Below are 21,103 nucleotides of genomic sequence, written 5' to 3'. Positions count from 1 at the left end.
AGAAAGAGAGACAGAGTGAGAGAAAGTGACAATGAGAGAGACTGAGAGTGAGAGAGAGTGAGAAAGAGTGAGAGAGATTGGGAGACATGCAGAAAAAGACAGACAGTGAGAGTGAGGGAGTGAGTGAGTGAGAGTGAGAGGGATAGTGAGAGAGTGAGCGATAGTGAGAGAGAGTGAGTGAGAGACAGTGATAGAGAGAGTGAGAGAGAGAGTGAGTGATAGAGAGAGTGAGAGAGAGAGTGAGTGATAGTGAGAGAGAGTAAGTGAGTGAGAGTGAGAGCGATAGAGAGTGAGTGAGTGAGTGAGAGAGAGAGAGAGAGAGAGAGATTGGAATATTTTATATTTACATATAAAAGCATGAACACTGTAGCGTCAGCGTAGAGTAAGACGTGGGAAGCATTGGGCACGTGGGCAGTTGTGCTTATTAGAACAGGCAGTGAGGAGATATCACTGCCCAGCGCTGTTCAGGTCACCAATAACCACACAACTCTGCTTCACGGAAAACACAACCCCACTCTACTGACCCCACTGCCCAATATTAACCAGCACAAACAACACATCTGAAACTGAGAAACAACTTTAACACATTATCTCCCCAAGCTCGGCACTGCCCGAGAGCCCCTTTGCATGGTCTCTTTGCATGGCCACGCCTCCAGGAATCCTGTGACAGCATGGCCAGTGGTGGGACGCCACAATATCTACACCCTAGTAGACATAACTGACCGTGGCTGGACTTCTGATTAGTGTTAATATAGCTGCCTATATCACCATATTGTACCAACTATTACATCTATTGCATGGTCATTATATTACTGTACACCCCCCCCCATACACACACACACACACATGCGCAAGGAAGATCATATTCAGTCCCTTCAACGTTCAACCCACCCTTGGAGTCATGAGTCAGTCAAGGGTGAGTCCGAGTCGAGTTGTGAGTCAGTCAGTAGATCTGAAGATACACATTGATTTACTCGTACAAGTTGGGCCCATTTAATCCATGAGACTACATTGACGGCTCTGGTCCACAGGGGCCGCTTTCCAGGCTCCCAGGAAGGAATTCTGTCTTTATTAATCTCTTTCCTTCTTCTCTCTTTCTCCTTCCCTCTCTGTCCATCGTCTCTCTCTATGGCTGTGTTCCAAACAGCCTGTCACACCACTTGCATACTGTTATTGGCCCAAACGTAGCAAGTAGTTGGCCTACAAAGTGCTCAGTGTGCTATTTTGAACACAGCCATTGAGTCATTAACAAACACAGGCAGGAAGTCCCTCCTACTCAGTTCAGAGAAAACGAAACTTATCCCAGAGTGCTGCTCTCTCTCTCTCTCTCTCTCTCTCTCTCTCTCTCTCTCTCTCTCAGTCTGTGAGATCAGGAAAATGGCAGAGGCCAGTATTTCAGTAGATCAGGACCAGTTCAGCTGTCCAGTCTGTCTGGATCTGCTGAATGATCCAGTGACCATTCCCTGTGGACACAGTTTCTGTGTGGTGTGTATTAATGGCTGCTGGGATCATGAGGATCAGAGGGGGGTCTACAGCTGCCCCCAGTGCAGAGAGACCTTCACTCCGAGGCCTGTTCTACGCAGGAACTACTTTATAGCTGAAATGGTGGAGAAACTGAAGAAGACAGAACTCCAAGCTGCTTCTCCTGCTCACTGTTACGCTGGACCTGGAGATGTGGAGTGTGATTTCTGCACTGGGAGGAAACTCAAAGCCATCAAGTCCTGTTTGGTGTGTGTAGCGTCTCTCTGTGAAACTCATCTTAAACCTCACCTGGAAATTCCAGCCTTGATCAAACACCAGCTGGTCCAAGTCTCCACACCACTACAGGAGAAGATCTGCTCGCAACATGATGAAGTGGTCAAGATCTACTGCCGTACTGACCAAAGCTGCATCTGTTATTTGTGTACGATGCATGAACACAAAGGCCACGATACAGTAGCAGCTGCAGCCGAGAGAACCGAGAAACAGGTGAGACAAGATAAATCTTGTAGAATCAGTTCATGTTTATTGTGTTGCTGAACTAGAATGAATTGCATTAGTGAGTTAAAGTGTCATTTCAGTGGATCATTTCACGTAATGAGTCATGAATGTGAGTTTTGGAGTTAACAAGTCTGAAGACAAATAACTGAATAATGATCCTAGTTCAATAGAAGCAAAGATATATTTTTAAAAATGTGGTCATTTTTACACAAGACAATGCATTCAGTGACCAACATCAATCTTCCAGCCTTTTTACACCTTTGTAGTGGCCACATGATATATAGAAGGTATTAAATGTAAGAGAGAGCTTCAACTCTACAGCAGTCTTTGTAAATTAAAATCCATATAATGTATTTTTCATCAGCGTCAGCTGAAGGAGGCTCAGAGGAAATCCCAGCAGAGACTCCAGCAGAAAGAGAAGGAGCTCCAGGAGCTGAAACAGGCTGTGGTCACTCTTAAGGTGAGTAGCAGGAGTTGCATCACCTCCAATTTTTAAAGTGATGGAAGTTCAAGTTGATGTCAACTAATTGCTGATGACATCATCAATAAAATCCTAGGAGAAAGGAACGCTTTGCCTCAAGCGACTTTAAAAATCTGACTTTAAAAATCAATGATAAAGCCAAACGCCACATCTCAGTAACGACATATGAGTTTTTGCAGTCTTTGGGAAAACTGAGATAACAGCATTCCATATGTGATAGTTGGTGTGAAGTACAATCACATCTGTGCAGAACGTAGATAAAATTTGAATGCAATGATATACAAACCATGTAAACCCCATTTTTTTATGTGTCTATATATGTTCACCGCTGTGTGTCTGGATAGCTGCATATGTTGCCAAAATATCATTCAACATTAATGATGCCTTCACAGATGTGCAGGTCACCCACGCCATGTGCACTAATGCCCCCTAAATCCTCATGAATACTGACTTCTGAACTGTGCACTGATAACAAGCTGATTGGTCTTTAGCCCGGAGGACACAGTGGACACAGTGTCCATGATTTCCAAATAGAATTTCAAATCTTGATTCGTTGGACCACAGGTCACTTTTCCACTTCCCCTCAGTCCATTTTAAATGAGCTCAGGCCCAGAGAAGGTGGCAGCGTTTCTGGATCCTGTTTATATTTGGGTTCTTCTTTGTGTTTTAGAGTTTAACAGCATTTGTGGATGCAGTGATGAACTGTGTTTACAGACGGTGGTTGTCAGAAGTGTTTCTGAGCCCATGCAATGATTTCCACTACAGAATCATGTCTGTTTTAACGCAGTGCCGTCTGAGTGTCCAAAGATCACGGCCAGCAAATACTAGTTTTTGGCCTTGTCATATGTCTACATAGATTTCTCCAGATTCTCTGAGTGTTTTAATGAAATGTTGTACCTTTTATGATGAAAAGCAGAAGTTCTTTGCTATTTTATGTAGAGAAATGTTATTCTTGAATTTTTGCACTATTTGGTGGAGCAGTCTTTCACAGAGTGGTGGACCACTCCTCGACTTCTGAAAGACTATCTGGGATGTTACTTGTTGCCAATTAACCACCAGGTTTTTTTAGCATTACACAGCTTTACCAGTCTTTTTTTGCCCCATCCCAACTTTTTTGGAACATGTTGCAGGCATCAAATTCAAAATGGACATCTGTCACGAATGGCCCTTCCGAGTCCTACATGTGCTTTTGTTTTGCTTCCTTGTTTTTTCCTGGTCCTGCCCCCTTGTTTCCAGACCCTGCCTTTAATTGTACCACCTGTGTTTATCACCTCGTTGTCTCTGTTTGCTGGTCTTTGTAGTTCATTCTTTGTATGTATTGTATTATATAGTATGGTGTTTGTTCTGCTGGTCTCTGTTATTTTTTCCTAGCCTCTGTTTTTTGTGTTTAGTCTGTATTCCTTTTTGTTATGTCTGTCCCTCCATCTCTCCGTGTTGGCTCTTTGACCCTGCACTGTCTAGACCCTGATTATGGATTTGCCCCTCATAAATCTTGCTTCTCTCAGCGTATACGTCCACCTCATCGTTGCTCCCTGGTGTTACAACATCAGCTCAGGGCAACCGCTAATCTCTGCAACACTTTACCCAGGAGGGTCCCCAGTTTTTATAGTTGTTATATGCCTGATTAGATGGTCTCAGCCTCAGATGTTTTGCCCACTTGGAAAAAGACTGTGATATCTTTTGCATACGAAGATGGTCACAACTATCGGGAATCTTTCAACATGCATTTTGATTGTTCATCTGTGATGAGTGGTTTTAGCATTAAAGTGGGAAACAAAGTTTGTACTTCCAGCTAAATTCTAGTCAGCAATAGTGAACAGCTGCCTTCACTGGAAATTGTGATGAAAAATTAGCCTTTCAGAGAAAAATGTATCCCTAGGATTCGCTCAATCACCCCTGCATGCCAAAACAAAATCATAGGCTGTGATTGGTCATTTTGAATGTTAGTCAAATGGCCTCTTCCTGAAAAGGTAGGAGGATCTTGTCTACATTATTGGGTGAAAAGTGGGACTAACAGTTAATAAAGTTAGATATACAGATGTCGATCCTCACTGCTACAGCATGGCTGATAGAGCCCTTGAAGACCCCTAGATGCTCCAAATTTTTGCTGTATCCCAGTTGTTGAACCACTCAATAAAGAAGTATCTGGCATTGTTGAACTGGGCGTTGGAATAGGTTGAAAATATGGAGGTTCCAGTGTGTGTGTGTGTCCTAACAGCGCTCTGCACAGACAGCAGTGGAGGACAGTGAGAGGATCTTCACTGAGCTGATCCGCTCCATTGAGAAGAAGCGCTCTGAGGTAACAAAGCTGATCAGAATTCAGGAGAAGAACCAGCTGAGACAAACTGAAGAACTCCTGAAGAACCTGCAGCAGGAGATTGATGATCTAAAGAGGAGGAACACTGAGCTGGAGCAGCTTTCAGTCACAGAGGATCACATCCAGTTCCTCCAGGTAACCATCACTCACCTACAGAGGAACCTGCTCCTCACAGAGGCTCTAAAGTGCCTCTTACCAAAAGTTCATAGCAATAATTGTTCAACAGATATTGAGTTTGTAGTCAATCAGCTGGCTCCCAATATTCTACTTACATTTTCACTTGACCTACACGCTTAAAAAAGATGGTTCTTCAAGGGTTCCTTAGTACAGCCAGTGTTTCTATTTAGAACCATGAATTAAATGGTTAAATGGTTCTTTGCATGGTTAAATAGGTCTCCAGAGTGATGGAGAATGTGTTGTATTCGGCTCTATATTGTTCTATATAACACCAGAAATGGTTCTTCTACTGTTACTCGCTTGACATGAACCATCTCTTTTAAGTACCTAACAGGCTATGGAAGCTTATGATAACCTGGTGTTATCTGCATGTCTAAGTGCTCACATTCGCCTTAAACCGTGTTGAATTGAAAAGTAATGCCAGATAGAATATGTAGTTTCTAACATTGTATGACATGCTGCTGTATATTAAATGGACAAAAGTGGACAACACGACTGCTGCTGCCGTTTTTGGTCCATTTTTATAGTTCACCATAGTCGCCAGTGTCTCTCGTCTAATTTGACATAGTTCATTCCGCCTTTAACTCTCTCTGCTCTGTTTTCTCTCTGTAGAGCTTCCAGGCTCTGAGTGTCTCTGCTGGATGTGAGGACTCCTCCAGCATCACTGTCCATCAACATCCCTCATTTGATGGAGTGAGGAAATCTCTCTCTGATCTGAAAGACAGACTAGAGGAATTCTGCAGGGAGGAGTTCAGGAAAATCTCTCCACAGGGTAAGAGGAGCTTCTGCTGGAAACAGAGGGAAATAAAATAAATTTTTGGACTGATTTGTATGCAAACTTTCAGTTTTATCAACAGGTGTTTCTTTCTTTAGTTTATTTATTTAGATTTTTATGGTGCCAGTTGTGCAGGTTTGTTTGATATGAAGAAAGCTGCAGTTGTACTGTCTGGTCTCACCCCTCAAACCACATGTGTGTCTCCACAGCTGCAGCAGTTCAGATGACTTTATCCTCAGAGACAAAAAACAGAGGTTTTCGACAGTGTATGTAGAATACACACACACACACACACACACACACACACACACACACACACACTCACACAAACACACACACACACACACACACACACTCACACAAACACACACACACACATGGCCAGTGGGCAGGCCAGTTTCATAGATACAATTTCCACGTGTGCTTAGTACTTCAGCACTGGTTACGTCAGTGTGTTTGTGTGTCTCCACAGCTGCAGCAGTTCAGAAGATTTTATCCTCAGAGCCGAGAACCAGAGAAGACTTTCTACAGTGTATGTAGAACACACACACACACACTCTCACACACACACACACACACACACACACACACACACACACACACACACACACACACACACACACACACACACACACACTCCTTCATTCCGTCTGTGAAATCAGTGTGTTTGTGTGTCTCCACAGCTGCAGCAGTTCAGACGATCTCATCCTCAGAGCCGAGAACCAGAGAAGATTTTCTACAGTGTATGTAGAACACTTAAAAATGCCCATTTCTGTCTTTTAATCTCCTCTTTTGTTTAGGCATTGCTAGATGTTGCTATTCTGAATGTGCACACTGTTTCCTTCTGGAACAGAATTCATTTTAAACAACATGATAGAATCAGTGTTTCACATCATTGAAAACATGAGAATCTTTTGATGGTTAAATATAAACCATATGATCACACCATTTTTCATTTATTTATATATTTCATTTATATATATTTCCAAAAGTATTCACTCACCCATCCAAATCACTGAATTCAGGTATTCCAATCACTTCCATGGCCACAGGTGTATGAAGCCGAGCCCCTAGGCCTGCAGACTGCTTCTACAGACATTGGTGAAAGAATGGGTCGCTCTCAGGAGCTCAGTGAATTCCAGCGTGGTACCGTGATCGGACGCCAGTCCAGTCGTGAAATTTCCTCACTACTAAATATTCCACAGTCAACTGTCAGTGGGATTATAACAAAGTGGAAGCGATTGGGAACGACAGCAACTCAGCCACGAAGTGGTCGGCCACGTAAAATGACAGAGCGGTCAGCGGATGCTGAGGAGCATAGTGCACAGTGGTCACCAACTTTCTGCAGAGTCAATCACTACAGACCTCCGAACTTCACGTGGCCTTCAGATCAGCTCAAGAACAGCGTAGAGAGCTTCATGGAATGGGTTTCCATGGCCGAGCAGCTGCATCCAAGCCTTACATCACCAAGCGCAATGGAAAGAGTGGAATGCAGTGGAGTAAAGCGCCACCACTGGACTCTAGAGCAGTGGAGACGAGTTCTCTGGAGTGACCAATCACGCTTCTCCATCTGGCAATCCGATGGACGAATCTGGGTTTGGCGGTTGCCAGGAGACGGTACTTGTCTGACTGCATTGTGCTGAGTGTAAAGTTTGGTGGAGGGGGGATCATGGTGTGGGGTTGTTTTTCAGGAGTTGGGCTCGGCCCCTTAGTTCCAGTGAAAGGAACTCTTAAAGCTTCAGCACCAAGAGATTCTGGACAATTTCATGCTCCCAACTTTGTGGAAAGTTTGGGGACGGCCCCTTCCTGTTCCAACATGACTGCCCACCAGTGCACAAAGCAGGTCCATAAAGACATGGATGAGCCAGTTTGGTGTGGAAGAACTTGACTGGCCTGCACAGAGTCCTGACCTCAACCCCATAGAACACCTTTGGGATGAATTAGAGTGGAGACTGTGAGCCAGGCCTTCTCGTCCAACATCAGAGTCTGACCTCACAAATGTGCTTCTGGAAGAACGGTCAGAAATTCCCATAAACACTCCTAACCCTTATGGAAAGCCTTCCCAGAAGAGCTGAAGCTGTTATAGCTGCAAAGGGTGGGCCGACATCATATTAAACCCTATAGATTAAGAATGGGATCTCACTCAGGTTCATATGTGTGTGAAGCCAGACGACCGAATACTTTTGGAAATATATATATTTTATATATATATATATATATATATATATATATATATATATATATATGTTGTTGGAAGAAAACTTTACAGGAAAAGCAAAAAGCTACTTTACAGTTAATGTAAGTCAATGGAACAAAACTTTTTTTCAAGCCATTTCCTTTGGTTCATTCCTCTTGACATCTACATGCAATGGAAATGCCAACAGGCATCTTCAAATTATGTCAAAAACTAAAAACAACAAAAATTGAGATATCAGGTTTCTTCCCACAGCTTATTTTTCTTTATTTCAGATTTCTGTCGACTGACTCTGGATCCAAACACAGTAAATCATGAACTCAGTCTGTCTGAGCAGAACAGAGTGGTGAAGTGGAGAGGAGGAGACCAGCGTTACTCTGACCATCCAGAGAGATTTGACTACTGGACTCAAGTGTTGTCTAAGGAGAGTGTGAGTGGACGCTGTTACTGGGAAGTTGAGTGGAGCTACAGGGAGTGGGTGGGCATATCAGTGTCATATAAAGGGATCAGCAGGAAAGGAGATGGTGATGAGAGCAGGTTTGGATTCAACAATCAGTCCTGGAGTCTGAGCTGTTCTAAGAATCTCACTTTCTGGCACAACAACATTAAGACTGAGCTCTCAGCTCCATCTTCCTCCAGAATAGGAGTGTATGTGGATCACAGGGCAGGAACTCTGTCCTTCTACAGCGTCTCTGACACACTGACCCTCCTACACACAGTCCACACCACATTCACTCAGCCGCTGTACGCTGGGCTTAGGGTTGTAGGAACTGTGAGGTTACTTGACCCAAACTGATGAATCTATTGTATATTGTGCCTTTAATTAATGCTGAGCGATATATAGATGTCTTGGCAACATATGCTGCCATCCAGACGACGTCTTTTTCAGGAAAGGCCTTGATTATTTCAGCAAGACAATGTAAAACCACATTCTGCATGTATTACAACAGCTTTGCTTCATATTAAAAGAGTCCAAGTGCTTAACTGACCTGCCTGCAGTCTAGATCTGTCACCAACTGAGAACATTTGGCGCATAATAAAGTGAAAAATATGACAAAGTTGACCGCAAACTGTTGAGCAGCTGAAGTCCTGTATCAAACAAGATGGGACAACATTTCACTTTCAGAACTACAGCAGCATCTCCTCAGTTCCCAAACGCTTACAGAGTGCTGTTAAAGGAATAAGGTTTCCACATTTGATATGTCGTCTTTATATTATTTTCCTTTAAAAATATGGTTCACATGATTAGCACATCATTGCATTATATATATATATACAGTATCTCACAAATGTGAGTGCACCTCTCACATCACACTTTTGATGGGACGTGCTGCCAGCTATTTAGACTTTAATGTCTGTGTGTTGTTCTTTTCAGAGGACAGTAAATCTGCACTGCTATACAAGCTGCACACTGACCACTTTAACTTATATCAGAGTTTCATTTCTATAGTGTCGTCCCATCAAAAGGTGTAACAAAATATTTGCAGAAATGTGAGAGGGGTGCACTCACTTTTGTGAGATACTGTATATATATATAATTATTTATTAATATTCTATAAATGTTATTTGTTCAAATTTTAAGTGATTTTATAATAAAATGTGATTAATAACAAAAGTGATTTTATAATAAAAAATTACTTAATATAGTCTTTACACTTCTGTTTTAATAACAATAACAGTTCAAAATGTAATTTCCTATACAAATTATATAAATCTCAATGACCCCAGGCCTCATCAGCAGGTCAACCCTTTTTAAGCCAGGTGGGTCACCAACCCTCCTGCAGGTTTCAACGCCAACCCCAATGTTACACACTTCTTTTAGTTAGGGACAAGTCAAGGACTTGTGAAGGCGATACGTGCATCAGGAGGGGTCACTTAGGGTTGGACATGGACTCTGCAGGAAGTTGGATCTCCAGGAGCAGGGTTGCTAACCACTGGTGTAGAGATATGGCAAAGGAGTGTCAGGCCTTGAGACAGTCTAGTAACCCAACTGAGCAGCTTAGGCACTCTTTACAGCACACTGCATTGAACCTTTGGCCTGGAGGAGTAAGCACAAGGCTGCTGTTGTATACTGGAGTTCTATAAGGAACCAGAAGAGGGAGCCAGATTTCTCTCATTAACCATTTTATCAGGCACGTCTACCTTGTTGTTGCGGTTTGTAGATGTACGGTTCTGCGCTGTTTGTAGCCAATCACTCCCCTTTCTCAATGATCATCTACAAATGGAGAACATCTTAAACCACTGGCAGTTAATCCAGGTCAGACCAACCGACCAAACCTACACAAAGTTTCCAAGAACTCCGGACGTCAACAGGGAATCTGCCAACAAGTGTTGGAGACTGATAGACAAAGACGGGGAATGTTTTAAGAGGTGATGTCTGCCTTTTTAAGGTGCCAGCTGCATTTCTGACTGTTTATTTTTTAAATACACGAAATAAAGCAGTAATTTGCATTGTTATATGTCACCTACATTCTTTTCTATGGTATGTTTTTTTTCAACCACCAGAACCACAGGAAAATATGTTGGCTATACATAGGATTTAATCTTTGGTCCGTGAGTTTATTTTGCCGAGAATCTCCATTACAATTCCAACAAAGAGACAGTTATGAAAAATGGGAAAAATAAATTTTACATTTGGAAAATAGCAACTTTACAGGAGAGGGAAAAAACCTACTTTGCTTATAATGTAAGTCAATGGAACCAGAATATTTTCCAAGTCATTTTGGGTCATTTTTGTAGTGTATTCATCATGAAATTCACACATAATATAAAGAGCAACAGACATTTTCAAACTATTACAAAAATTAAAAAAAAAAAAAAAATATATATATATATATACACCATATTAATCCTTCATGGATGTCCTTCATTTAGGAAACCAGAATCAAAGAGCTTTTATGTGTAATATCCTGCAGCACTATGAACTTGAGCTTTCACATTGTAAAATTGTACATTGCAGTGCAGTGATATAAAATACAAACCTTCATTGTTATACACGACAGCACAACCATAACCAGAATTACAGTCATCTTTCAGAAAAATAATCAAAAAATTGCCCTAAAATAAATGCAGAATATTTTTAACAGTTTAACAGAAAATTAGAAAAGTTAGATTTCAAGTTTTAAAAAAATACTGTACAATTTCCAAAGCCTACATTCAAAGTATGATGGAAACAATCAGAGCATGAGTTACATGAACCCTCCACCACCGACTCTGTTAAACCCCTTCACTTATAACGTGCCTTCAGTTTATAGCATATAAAATATTTAAACAAGCTCAAAATCAGCCTCTTTAAATGACAAATAAACAGTTTTAGTTCACGAAGGTTGTGCTTTTGACGTAATATTTATGAGGGGTCTACAAAAGCATCGTAGCACCCAGATCACAGTGATAAGCAGAGTGAATATCAGGTTGAGCACTTTTACAGATAGTTAAGATTACTTTAACCCTCCAAGACAGAGGTTACCAAGCCAGTTATTCAGGGCCTTCCAGACGGTTTGAAGACCTCCGGTCTAAGACAACAGATGTCTGTCCTCTGACGGAGCACCAACTCAGGTTTTCAGGAAAAATGTTTTCACATAAAAAGTACAGGATCAGTATCAGTGGCCGATACTCAGTGCTGGCAGCGACACATTCATTCTTACACTGTGATCTTTTCGGGAACCTGAATCCTGAGCAGCATCCGCAAAAGCAGGAGGACGTTCACGTATCTTCCTCCTCCACGCAAACGTTCATTCAGAACTGCTCTGGATCTGCAGCCCCCATTGTTTCTCCATTTTCGAGAAGACGTCCTCCTCTCCACTCTCCTCTGAGCACTGTCTGACAACCACACTGGTTAGGATGGGCCTGCGCTGGAGCAACTCTGTGTCCACTCTTGTCTTTGGTTCTCTCTCCTTCTTTGAATCTGTGGGACCTTCTGGGCCCAAATGGCAGAGCAGAGGGATCTTCAGCACCCCAGTCCGTGGGTCCCAGTCCAAAAATGTTCCATCTTCCTTCACCTCCTCCTCCGCCTCCTCCTCATAACTTTTCTCTGAGTCTCTCTCTCTGCTCTGCGCCATGTACAGGTCGACCTTACACTCCGGTGGCTCCTCCACCTTTTGGTTAAGTATGTTCGGTACCATCAAGCCAGTCATGTCTAGCTGGGGGTTCTGCTCACGGAGCACCAGCCCATAGTCGTCACTCAGAAATTCATCACTGGACCCCAGATCTGAAGCAGCATCAGAGGCACTGTCAAATTCAGCTTGATGTTGGACATCCTGTGTAGCATAGGCCTGTACTATCTCTCCTTCCTCAGGTTCCCCTGCTCTTCCAGGTGGCAAAGCCCGGATGGGCTGCAGGCGCTCATTCCCACCGACGAAGTGGTGATGAGTACCCCAAGGCCCCAGCTTGGACTCCTGCGTGCTCAGATTGGTGGAGATCAGGTTCAGGTTGATGATGGTTACAGGTTGGTCTGGCTGGAACAACTTTTGTTTCTCGTTGACATGAACCAAATCCTGCCATGAGAAGAAAAATGATCAGCACTTTCGGTGTTGGGTGTCCGAGCAAAACATAGGCCCAGTCCCATATCATCCCTTGCCCCTACCACTTAGCCCTACCTCTCTGTTTTGTGTGCTCATGTCTAGGGGTAGGGTGTCCCAGTTTTAGTTGAGATAGAGGGGGAGGGTGAAGTGTTAGGGCTACATGACCCTCCAAACAGAGGTTTCTCAGAGACACTTCAACCAGAATGTTATAAGAAAGAAAGAAAAGCCGGAATGAGAGAATTTTCAACATTAAAAAATTACGATAAACACTGTATTGTCTTAGCTTAATGTTGTTTCAGTGCATTTTGGTTGTGTTTCTTCATATCAAGCATAAAACACCACTGATAGCATGCTAATGTCTCGGTAGCTAGCTAGCTAATTTTCCCATTCCACCTTAAAAAGTCCAGCAGTTCTGATGCCTGAAGCGCCAGAATGTAATGGCTATTTAAGGTGGAACGGGAAAATACAAACAAGAATCTGGTGAACATCTGACTTCAGCTTCATATCACTGAAGAATTAGGGGGGGGTGATAATGAATAATTGCCCCCCCCTTTGAAGGCGTATGATCCCTAAATGTAACTAAAGCCCAGCAGTGAGGAGCTGAACTTTCCCCTCCTCTGCTGTCCCTGCAGACGGGCAGGGTCGCCCACAGAGCGGCGCTGGTAGCTGTTAATGAAGAGATGCTCTTTTATTTGAGGGTCTCATTTCAGAGGGAAGATCTCAACCACTACCCCTTGTAGGCCAGTTGGGGCAATGTGACACTCAAAAATAAGAGGTAGGGGTAGAAATAAGAAATGGAACTGGTCCAGAAGAGCAGCTCTCGGAAGTGACTGCAGAGAAGAAATTGACAAATGATGGAAACTGGCTACCAGAAGGAGCAGCTGTCATCATCTATCACATTTGACCAACCACTCCAAATTTTCAGTAGCATCTCATTTCTACAGTAATGTGGGACTAAACTATGCAGGAGGGCAGCTTTCTGGAAACGTGGTCTGCTTAAAGATTTCACCTTGTAACCTAAGCAGATTCACCAGAAATCTGCCCCTCCTAGACATTCTGGCAAGTGCCAGATGTAGCTATATTAAGATGTAGCTCTAACAGGCATGTTCATGTTAAAATATTCCCTTAGGGGTTCCCTTAGTGTGGCTCACCGTGCTCATGGGAAGCTTCTGCTTGTGACCACAGATGTAGTAATAAGCGAAGCCCCCGACTGCAGCCAACACAAACAGACAAATGGCAGTGGGAACGACACCTCCCAATATCAGCACCAGCATCTGAGCTGTAAACGGGTCTGGAAAAGGAAAAAAGAACAATAAAACACAGATGGTACGGTTGATAGCAGGAGAGAGAGAATAGTACTATAAGCTAGCAGTTATGTTCGCCTTTTCATTTAGGACACATACGTATACTGAAACTCAGTCGTCTGCTTCCACCTCATGTAAGTATTCTGAACTGAACCATCTGATCCTGCTGTACAGGAACGCCACTCAAATGATATGATCTCTACGTGACGTGCAAGGCATTGAGAGAGGTGTCCAAGTCAGGTAAAGTAACAAGTGGTGTACCCCAGGAATCCGTGCTTGGCCCCCTAATATTCTTCTCATACATGACCTCTGTACGACCAATCATCCACCCACACAGCTTCTCCTTTCATTGCTAGACCACACCCAGCTACATCTGTCCTTTTCTCAAGATGCCCCAGCATTTCACGTTGACACGTTGCCTCAGTCCCAACAAAACTCTCTGACTTCCTCTCAGATATTGAAGTTTGGATAATTGTACAGCATCTTGGATCAGGTCTTTTACTGCCGTATCTCTCAGAGGGGAGCTTTTCATCATCCAAGATGACCTTGCAAGCTTTTATATATCCCATCAGTGTCATTTGTACAGTCCACTTGAACCTCAAGGTCATGACTGACAACCAGCTGACCTTCTCAGCCCATATTGTTGTGGTCTGATTACTTTATGGAGTATGCTGATCGACTCATGACTTGACTAGCGCAACTCCCTGTAGGCTGTGCTTTCTGTTACTGTAAAGGCTTCAAACTGCAGCGGCCTAACTGACCTTCAACCAGTGCAGTTTAGTACCCAAGTTACAGGAGCTGCATCTTACTCCACTGGCTCCCAGTAGCTGCTTGGAATATGTACCTTAATACTCGACTTTGAGGCTGTTACTGGCGTGGTACCCGGCTAAACAGGTAAAGTTTATGCAAATCTATGAATTTTTTTCCAATTTATTTAAACTTTAAAAAATGATTTTCAAATTCCCCTAACAAAGTCACACCATAACAAGCTGCTGGAGGAAAACCTTGTATCTTCATTTTTTTTTGACGTTTTTCAGTTTTTGACATAATTTCAACAGGTTTGTTGCCCTTTACATTATATGTAAATTTCCTGATGAGTGGACCAAAAGAAATGGCCCAAAATGACATTGAAAAATTTCTGGTTCCATTGACTTACATTATAAGTAAAGTTAGTTTTTTCCTTCTCCTGTAAAGTTGCCATTTTAGAGATACAAGGTTTTTTTTCCAACAACAATATGCATCTTCTTCAGTCCTGTTGGGAATGCACCATAGGCGGGCTCCTCGTGAACTTGCTGGAGAGAATGCCAAGAATGTGTAAAACTGAATCAAGTCAAGATTCAATAATAGAATAGATTCAATGTCTTCAGTATTACCAAAAATTACCCTTCAAGAGTAGGTGTGTCCAACTTTCCCGCAATGAAACTTTAAGAACTTATCTCTCTTCAACATGCGCTCATTGCCTTCTTTGAAATAAGAGCGAGAAGCACAGAGAGAGACTGGAGGCCCTTGGAAGGGTGAATTTTTTTCAGAAGGAAGCACAGCTCGTCCACGGGTCGGGGGAAAGCCCCTGCGATAAGCCTGTTTAATGATTCACGGAGGAATGAGGTGCAGCTTAAGGAGTCCTTTGCACCCAAACCAGTCCAGTCACTTCACAGTAGCGCAATAACACAAAGACAAAACACTGCGACAGATGAAATTCCAGGAATTGGGAATGGCAGGTTTAAATGTACAGGCCAAACGTGTCCTTGATCCTTATCCTGTACTTCCGTTTCAGTCAGCAGCAGAACAGGTGCTTTTGTCCCCCAACAAACCTGCATTATTCTAATGCAGGCACTGTTTTTAAATCTTTCACAGGCAAGTAGATGGACCATAAACAGCCGGCTATTTTGGGACTGTAATCCCTGTGGTTTGATGCCAATGGAACAATTTGGTGATCTAATTCACGCAATTTCTCACGTAACTCAGAAGTAGTAGATCACACTAGACATCAATAGTCACCCAAATCCTTTCTGTGAATCTCTTCTGAAAAACGTCTCTCAACCCAATCAAAATGCATTGAGCTCTTCAATAAGGTCACATTGAATTGTCTGTTGTGGTTCAGGATACATTATGACTCCCTGTCAACTATAAAAATGAGCAAAACTTGTCTTTGTAGCTGAACGCAGCCATGATTGACCACAGCTATTGCATTGAATCCTGAAACCCCGCTTCATGGATGCATATGAACGCTATAGACTACATTCACTATTTCTGTTGCTTCTTTCTATTAACGACTGTTAAACCTTAGAACATGTAATTCAATTCTAGCCTTTGTAATGTCAGAACGGTTTAAGCCACAGACATGATACACATTCAATATGAAACCAATTGGTAGACCCGGCCCTAACTAGCTAGCATGACATCATCAAGCCATGACGTCAGCATCAGTGAGTAATTTGACTCAGAAAATCACCAAAATCCTGATATTATTGGGTTAAAACAGCAACATGACACACACACAAGGTCACTCATCTGATTCCGCCTCACCATCCAGAGTGATTTCATCCACCTGTGACCGTCCAAAATCACCCAAAACCCACTCGCTGCTGTTATATCTCTGCATTTAGTCTTCATATTATAAACAAAGGGTTTAAAATAGCGACGATTCATACATCAGAACACTCAGCATAACCTGCCATCACTGAGACTGAGAGAAACCAGCTCCAACATCCCACAACTAGAAATACAGCACAAACACACAGCCAGATCACTGCAAAACCTACTATTAGCTCTCTGCTTTAGATTTAATATTAAAGTTTCAAAAAATTGCAAACATAATCTAGAATCCATACGTCCTCATGTGTGCATGAACCTGATTATGCAGGGAGTGAAAATTCAGCACAACACCTTACTTCAGCTTGAAGCCTCACTCCTAACACTGGAGGAGGCTTTAATCCTGTATGCTTCACTTTACTTAGAGCGCACATGTACAGCTTATGAGCTCTTATAATGTGTCATGAACAGTACTTATAATGCATTATGTTAACAACTAACTAAGTAACATGTAATGCATTTTTATAAATATGAATAGCCATGTTTATAGTGCCTTATGAATGCATTATAACATGTTATGAACGTGCTCATGGATGCTTACAAAGGTGACATCCAAAGAAAGTGTCAATGAACCTTTTTGAGAAGGGTTCTATGTAGCACCAAAAGTGGTTGTTCTATTATTACAAGCTTGGCATCGTAACAACAACAGAACCCTTTTTTAAAGAAGTTCTCTATAGAGCACATTCGTCATCGATCTGAAGAACCCCGTCACGATGCAAAGACCCTATTAATCATGCAAAGGGTAAAGGGTGCCTTTACTAAAGAACCCTTGAAGTGCCATCAGGTTTAAGAGTGTAGAGCTGGGCTAAATGACGATATTTATCATTATCGTGATAAATTACTTCACAAATAAGCTCCAATATGCTTCTTTGAATTTATCATAGATGCCATCCGTACTTAAATTGCATTAGGTGCATAATTAGTGCAGTTTCATTGGAATTATTGCAGTGATGTGAAACGTTTAATACAAATCATTCTATTCATTGGTTTTGATGCTATTTTTTTAATGTGGCACTTCTGGTTCATTTTTGCTTGTTTTGATTGATCAGAAGTAAATAACATATGATAAGTATAGTGATATAAAAGGTTCTTGAAGTATTGTGACACTGTGTTTTTGTTATATGGCTCTATTAGAAACCAACATGAGCGCAAAGCTCAGATTAAAGCACACTATAGAGATATGAAGCAGCAGGTCAGTCAGCATAGCTATCTGCTACCTAAGCCTTGGGGTATAAAGCTAGAGCTGTGAAAGTGCCCTGGCTGCTTTTCTCACGTTACCTGGCGGAAGTAAGATGCAGCTCCAGTCAGACGGGATGCTGGCCAGAGGGAGAGACAGCGAGAGCGAGTCAGCCTTCACACACTGCACTGATTCATATTCCAGAGGCCCCAGTCTCAGCGAGTCGTTTTGCAGGAGGAAGTGGTGCTGGGAAAACATCCAAATAGAAAGAAGAAGGTGTGAATGTCACAGTAAGCGACTGGATAAGGTTACTGTCCATCTTATCAGCTCCACTGACCGTATAGCTGCACTCTGTAGTTCTACAGTTACAGACTGTAGTCCATCTGTTTCTCTGTTACTCTGTTACCCTGTTCTTCAGTGGTCAGGACCCCCATGGACCCCCACAAAGCAAGTACTAGTGAGTTGCGCTGGACTGAGTGGATCAAACACAGCAGTGCTGCTGGAGGTTTTAGTGTCATTGCTGGACTAAGAATAGTCCACCCACCAAAAATATCCAGCCAACAGCGTCCTGTGGGCAGCATCCTGTGACCACTGCTGAAGGACTAGAGGATGACCAACCCAAACTGTGCAGCAGCAGATGAGCTGTCGTCTCTGACTTTACACCTACAAGGTGGACTGACAAGGTAGGAGTGTCTAATAGAGTGGACAGTGAGTGGACACAGTGTTTAAAAACTCCAGCAGCACTGCTGTGTCTGATCCACTCAGACCAGCGCAACACACACTAACACACCACCACCATGTCAGTGTTACTGCACTGCTGAGAATGATCCACCACCCAAACAGCACCTGCTCTGTGAGGGTCCATGGTATGGCTATAGTAAGTGGAGCTGATCAAATGGACAATGGTGCTTTAATATTAAATAATTTATAATATATAATATATAATTTAAATATGTAAAATAAACTCAATGTAAAACTGGCTGATACGCCGTTCTCTTCCGAGCATCCAAGGAAAACTTTGTCTTATACTTTTAATAATGTGAAGTGTGTCCAACACCTTTCAACAAGGTGTTGGAAACGTTCCTCAGAGATTCTGGTTGGTTATTTGAGTTCCTGTTGCCTTTCTATCATCTGGAACCAGTCTGCCCGTTCTCCTCTGACCTCTCACATCAACAAGGCATTTTCGTCCACACAACTGTCCGCTCACTGGATATTTCCTCTTTCTCGGACCGTTCTCTGTGAAGCCTAGAGATGGTTGTGCGTGAACAAGCAGTGTTGCGGCCGTGTGATTGGCTGATTAGCTATTTGTGTTAACAAGCAATTAAACAGGTGTACCTAATAAAGTGGCCGGTGAGGGTATAAACAGACTAGAAATTTGTTTTAGCTTTTGGGGCACTTTCAGACATTTACATGTAAAAACCCGAATAGCACGTTTATTAAGCCTTTGTAAAGACTATACTGTCAATATAATAATGTATAGTGATGGCATATAACAATATAATATTGTTATTTTATTGTCAATCATGCTCCAAAGCAACCAAACTCTCCTCCAACATCTTCATTGTCGCTGTGTTCGGATTTGTTTTCACATGACCTCAAGCCCGGGATCAGGTTCCTCCCAGGTTTCAACCTATAATATCTCACAAAAACTGGTTCTAGATCAGGTGCTCTTCTCAGACAGGTGATGCCTGCTGGCTGTCTTTGTGAGAAAGCAGGACAGAAGCAGATATCGTGGATCATGTTTCATCATTTCCCTGAAAACAGTGAACACCTACCAAGTGTTTGCTCCTGTTGTTGTAAACGGAGATGTTGTAGACCATGTGGGGGAAGATCTTCCAGACAGAGTAGCCTCTCTTCATCCTGCTGCTCTTCCATCTGAACGGACCCTTCAGCCTTACGTGCACATAGTTGTCCACCAGAGTCAACTTCACACTTGGAGGCCCGAAGATCGCTGTTGGAGAGAGAAGAACCGAAGAACCGAAGTCTTTTAGCAAAGGGGGTTCCTCAAGGGTTCTTTAGTAAAGACAGTGGTATTTGAAGCATTTGAATGGTTAAATGCAGGGGTGCTCAAACCTGGTCCCAGAGATCTACCACCCTGCAGAGTTCTGATCCAACACACCTGGCTCTGATATGCAGAAATGCTTCTCAGGTCAGTGGTGGACAAAGTGCACCAATCATGTACTTGAGTTAAAGTAGAGATACGGTAAAATATTCCTCCAGTAAAAGTAGAAGTTCCTCCCGTTAGACCTCCACTTGAGTAAAAGTACTAAAGTATTTACCTTCAAATGTACTTAAGTATAAAGTAAAAGTACTAAAAGATTCATTTACTTAGTTCCAAGTTTAAGTTGAATAAAAACTGGCTTTAAACTCAGGATCACAGATGAGCTCCTTTACTATGTTGATCTGTAGGCGTCTGTTCATAAACATAAACCAGCCCAAACTCATTTACTATAAAATGAAATGGTGTTTGTAGAAATTCAGAAAAAAGCCGCGTCAGTCTCGACTGCATATGTGGACATATTTCTATATTGAGCTCTATTTACACAAAGTTAGGTTAGTTCATCATTTATGTTGAACAGACTCTCCCAAAGTTTTACGCTGCTGCGCTGACGTTGAACCGCGTGCTGCACTGGGTCGGTATGACCAACAGGTCAAAACCAGCTCTAAACAAAGTGACCGCTGGGCCCTGATTGGTGCTCTGGCTTTGCGCTTCTTTCGTTTTGACATGTTACGTTTTTATACACACAGAAACCAAAAGGAACGACAGATTTCTCAAAATGTAGGAGGAAAAAGTCGGATATTAGACTCTGAAATGTAGTGGAGTGAAAGGAGAAAGTCGCCCAGAACGGAGAAACTTCAGTACAGATCACCGGTGGTCCCAAGGAGCTGAAGGGGCTAACTGAAGTGGGTTTGTACTGTGTTGTAAGTATCAGCATTTGTCTTAGACGTCTTGAGATCGGATAAACCTCTGACCGGTGTTGTGAGGTCATTTGGTTTAGAGAAAAAGGAAAGTCTTATTATTCTACATGGTTCAAATATGCCTCAGTTACTCTACAGCGGTTAATCCTGCAGCACTGAGTTTATTGATTATAAACTTCAGATTGCCTGCTGCAAATATCCTGCTGATGATCAAAGTCCAGAGATAGTGAGTGGGTTTTATTAGGGCTGTTATTGCAGGCGGTCCGCCTCGTTAGATAAGCTTGCGAAAAGATCTGCAATTACTTTAAGTGATGAAAAGTCGTAGAAGTGCTCAGCAAACAAGGAAACAGCCAAAAAGCAAATCTGTGCAAATACGAATGTTTAAGAATATGACAAATTACGAATGTCCTGCTTTCGTTTTCACACTGATTTACAGCCAAAAGAGATTTAGAAGCTGAGGATCTTCATTCAAGCTGCTTCTCATGTGAGAGCTGGTGGCGTATCATATCTCCACTAAGAACAAAACGAATGCCTAGATCTTCGGTTTCGACGTCCCGTAAAGCTTCACGGTGCTGAGAACGTCTGAACCATCAGAGGCCGATCATTACTGGGCTTTTTAGAGAAGCTCATCTCATCTCTCATTCACTGTTTTCATCCATCCATTAAT

General features: G+C 42.5%; 2 protein-coding genes across 2 annotated transcripts in view; one reads left to right on the top strand and one right to left on the bottom strand.

Moving 5' to 3' along the window:
• Window positions 1-259: 259 nt before the first annotated feature.
• On the top strand, window positions 260-8,899 carry LOC108441308 (E3 ubiquitin/ISG15 ligase TRIM25-like). Its single transcript, XM_017720779.2, has 8 exons — window positions 260-1,968; window positions 2,345-2,440; window positions 4,680-4,913; window positions 5,568-5,727; window positions 5,940-5,996; window positions 6,203-6,262; window positions 6,414-6,473; window positions 8,200-8,899. Exons 1-8 carry the CDS (start codon window positions 1,378-1,380, stop codon window positions 8,718-8,720), a joined length of 1,779 nt encoding a protein of 592 aa, XP_017576268.1. The 5' UTR covers window positions 260-1,377; the 3' UTR covers window positions 8,721-8,899.
• Window positions 8,900-10,721: 1,822 nt separating this feature from the next.
• Window positions 10,722-21,103, bottom strand: part of il20ra (interleukin 20 receptor, alpha) — a 19,083-nt gene continuing 8,701 nt past the window's right edge. Inside the window, exons 4-7 of the mRNA XM_017720789.2 lie at window positions 19,293-19,468; window positions 17,619-17,763; window positions 13,596-13,735; window positions 10,722-12,417 (exon numbers count right to left, since the gene is read on the bottom strand). Coding sequence (XP_017576278.1) covers window positions 11,656-12,417; window positions 13,596-13,735; window positions 17,619-17,763; window positions 19,293-19,468 — 1,223 coding nt within the window. The 3' untranslated portion in view covers window positions 10,722-11,655. The remainder of the gene's footprint in view (window positions 12,418-13,595; window positions 13,736-17,618; window positions 17,764-19,292; window positions 19,469-21,103) is intronic.

Source organism: Pygocentrus nattereri, chromosome 4, assembly GCF_015220715.1.
Source record: "Pygocentrus nattereri isolate fPygNat1 chromosome 4, fPygNat1.pri, whole genome shotgun sequence".
Classification (NCBI taxonomy): domain Eukaryota; kingdom Metazoa; phylum Chordata; class Actinopteri; order Characiformes; family Serrasalmidae; genus Pygocentrus; species Pygocentrus nattereri.
The sequence above is the reverse complement of the archived record's forward strand: the minus strand, read 5'-3'. Positions and strand labels throughout refer to the sequence as shown.

Coding starts and splice junctions, on each gene's coding strand:
- LOC108441308 (XM_017720779.2), top strand. CDS start 1,378: ATGGCAGAGGCCAGTATTTCAGTAGATCAGGACCAGTTCAGCTGTCCA. Junction 1,969..2,344: donor CCGAGAGAACCGAGAAACAG/GTGAGACAAGAT, acceptor ATTTTTCATCAG/CGTCAGCTGAAGGAGGCTCA. Junction 4,914..5,567: donor ATCACATCCAGTTCCTCCAG/GTAACCATCACT, acceptor TTCTCTCTGTAG/AGCTTCCAGGCTCTGAGTGT.